Source organism: Nipponia nippon, unplaced genomic scaffold, assembly GCF_047370975.1.
Source record: "Nipponia nippon isolate SJK-2023a ecotype South Korea unplaced genomic scaffold, ASM4737097v1 scaffold_117, whole genome shotgun sequence".
Taxonomy (NCBI): Eukaryota; Metazoa; Chordata; class Aves; order Pelecaniformes; family Threskiornithidae; genus Nipponia; species Nipponia nippon.
The window spans coordinates 10,961-12,978 of NW_028262310.1; the positions used below are offsets into that span (position 1 = coordinate 10,961).

General features: G+C 53.4%; 1 protein-coding gene across 1 annotated transcript; it reads left to right on the plus strand.

Annotated features, from left to right (window-relative positions):
* Positions 1–812: 812 nt before the first annotated feature.
* LOC148056781 (olfactory receptor 14A16-like) lies at positions 813–1,742 on the plus strand. Its single transcript, XM_087748109.1, has one exon. It carries the CDS (start codon positions 813–815, stop codon positions 1,740–1,742), a length of 930 nt encoding a protein of 309 aa, XP_087604235.1.
* The last annotated feature ends 276 nt before the right edge of the window (positions 1,743–2,018 follow it).

Here is a 2,018-nt window from a genome sequence, read left to right on the forward strand (position 1 = left end):
AGCTCTCCCAGGGCATCTCTGTGTTTTGCAGGAGCCCCATGGAGAAGACACCTCGGTGCTAAGGCCATTGAAATGCTGCTGGGATGCTGCATGCGGGCAGCTGTAATGAGCCCTCTGTGTCCCTGGTTGGGAGGGCAGAGTTGAGATCCTCCTCAGGTACGATGGGATGGGGTGAGGGGTTTGGAGATCTGCACTGCATGTGAAACTGGATTCCTTTGCTCCCAGCACTGGCCTCTTTCTTCTGGGGGGAACACCCGAGTCCTCCAGGTGGAAGAGCTGCAAGCACAGGGCAGCTGAGAGCAGGGCTGATGCACAGAGCGGCTGTCCTCACTCTGCACTAAGGGACAGTCCCTGTGCCCAAGCTCAGCACCCACAAGGTTTCCCTTGCAGTGCAGCAGAAATGCCAGGCATTGCTGCATTCCAACCACTGCTCAGCTGTGCTGGGGCAACTAGAGCAGAAGGCACAACCCAAACTGCCCACAGCTCTGCTCTGCAGTCAGGTGAAGTGGGAGCCACAATGCTGAAAAGCTCTTTGATATCAGGATTGGATTTAATCTGAGATCACCCCGAGTTCCTATTTACCTGTTGCTGTAGGGCAGGACTGAGTCCTGCAGAGCCCCCAGCAGAGCCTGCTGCTCCCTGGGGCACCCTCAGCCAGCACCAACCACAGCTCACCAAAGCTCTTCCCGAAAAGTGAAAGGCTCTTTGGAGGCTTCATATAAGAAAGTGAGTAGATTTTCCTGAAAGCACTCAGCCCTAACTTCTCCCTTCCTTTACCTCCTTGAACAGATCCTCATGAGCAGATGGACACAATGTCCAACAGCAGCTCCATCACCCACTTCGTCCTCCTGGCATTCACAGACACACGGGAGCTGCAGCTCTTGCACTTCTGGCTCTTCCTGGCCATCTACCTGGCTGCCCTCCTGGGCAATGGCCTCATCATCACTGCTGTAACCTGTGACCACCGCCTCCACACCCCCATGTACTTCTTCCTCCTCAACCTCTCTGTTCTTGACCTGGGCTCCATCTCCACCACTGTCCCCAAAGCCATGGCCAGTTCCCTTTGGAACAACAGGGCCATCTCGTACTTGGGATGTGCTGCCGAAGTCTTTATGTTTGTCTTTTTGATGTCAGCAGAATTGTATCTCCTCACTGTCATGGCCTATGACCGCTACGTTGCCATCTGCACACCCCTGCACTACGGGACCCTCCTGGGCAGCAGAGCTTGTGTCCACATGGCAGCAGCTGCCTGGGGCACTGGCTTCCTCTATGCTCTCCTGCACACTGCCAGTACATTTTCCATACCCCTCTGCCAAGGCAATGCTGTGGACCAGTTCTTCTGTGAAATCCCCCACATCCTCAAGCTCTCCTGCTCAGATGCCTACCTCAGGGAAGCTGGGCTTCTTGTGGTTAGTGTCTTTGTGGGCTTTGGGTGTTTTGTTTTCATTGTGGTGTCCTATGTGCAGATCTTCAGGGCTGTGCTGAGGATCCCCTCTGAGCAGGGACGCCACAAAGCCTTTTCCACGTGCCTCCCTCACCTGGCCGTGGTCTCTGTGTTTTTGAGCACTGTAGTGTTCGCCCACTTGAAGCCCCCCTCCATCTCCTCCCCTTTGCTGGACCTGGTGGTGGCAGTGCTGTACTCAGTGGTGCCTCCAGCAGTGAACCCCCTCATCTACAGCATGAGGAACCAGGACCTCAGGGATGCCTTATGGAAACTGATCCAATGGGTGCTGTTTCACTGACAATAACCTGCCTCCCCTCCTCTCCACATTTCCTAGAGTTTATCTTAGGCCATTAGTCTGCTTTTTCTGTCATGCAATAATTCTACTTAGAGATAATTTTCTGGGTTTATCCTACTCCTGTGGAGTTTTGATCCTGTTGTGTCTGGCCTGTCAGATAGCAGCTCTTCAATTAAAGGAGATCTCTTGGGTGCAGTGCCAAGAAAATGTCCAAGGAATTCGTTTCTGTTCTCCTTGTGTTCTCAGCGGTTTTGAGGCTAAGCTCATGATAAGGTTGGT

Coding starts and splice junctions, on each gene's coding strand:
- LOC148056781 (XM_087748109.1), top strand. CDS start 813: ATGTCCAACAGCAGCTCCATCACCCACTTCGTCCTCCTGGCATTCACA.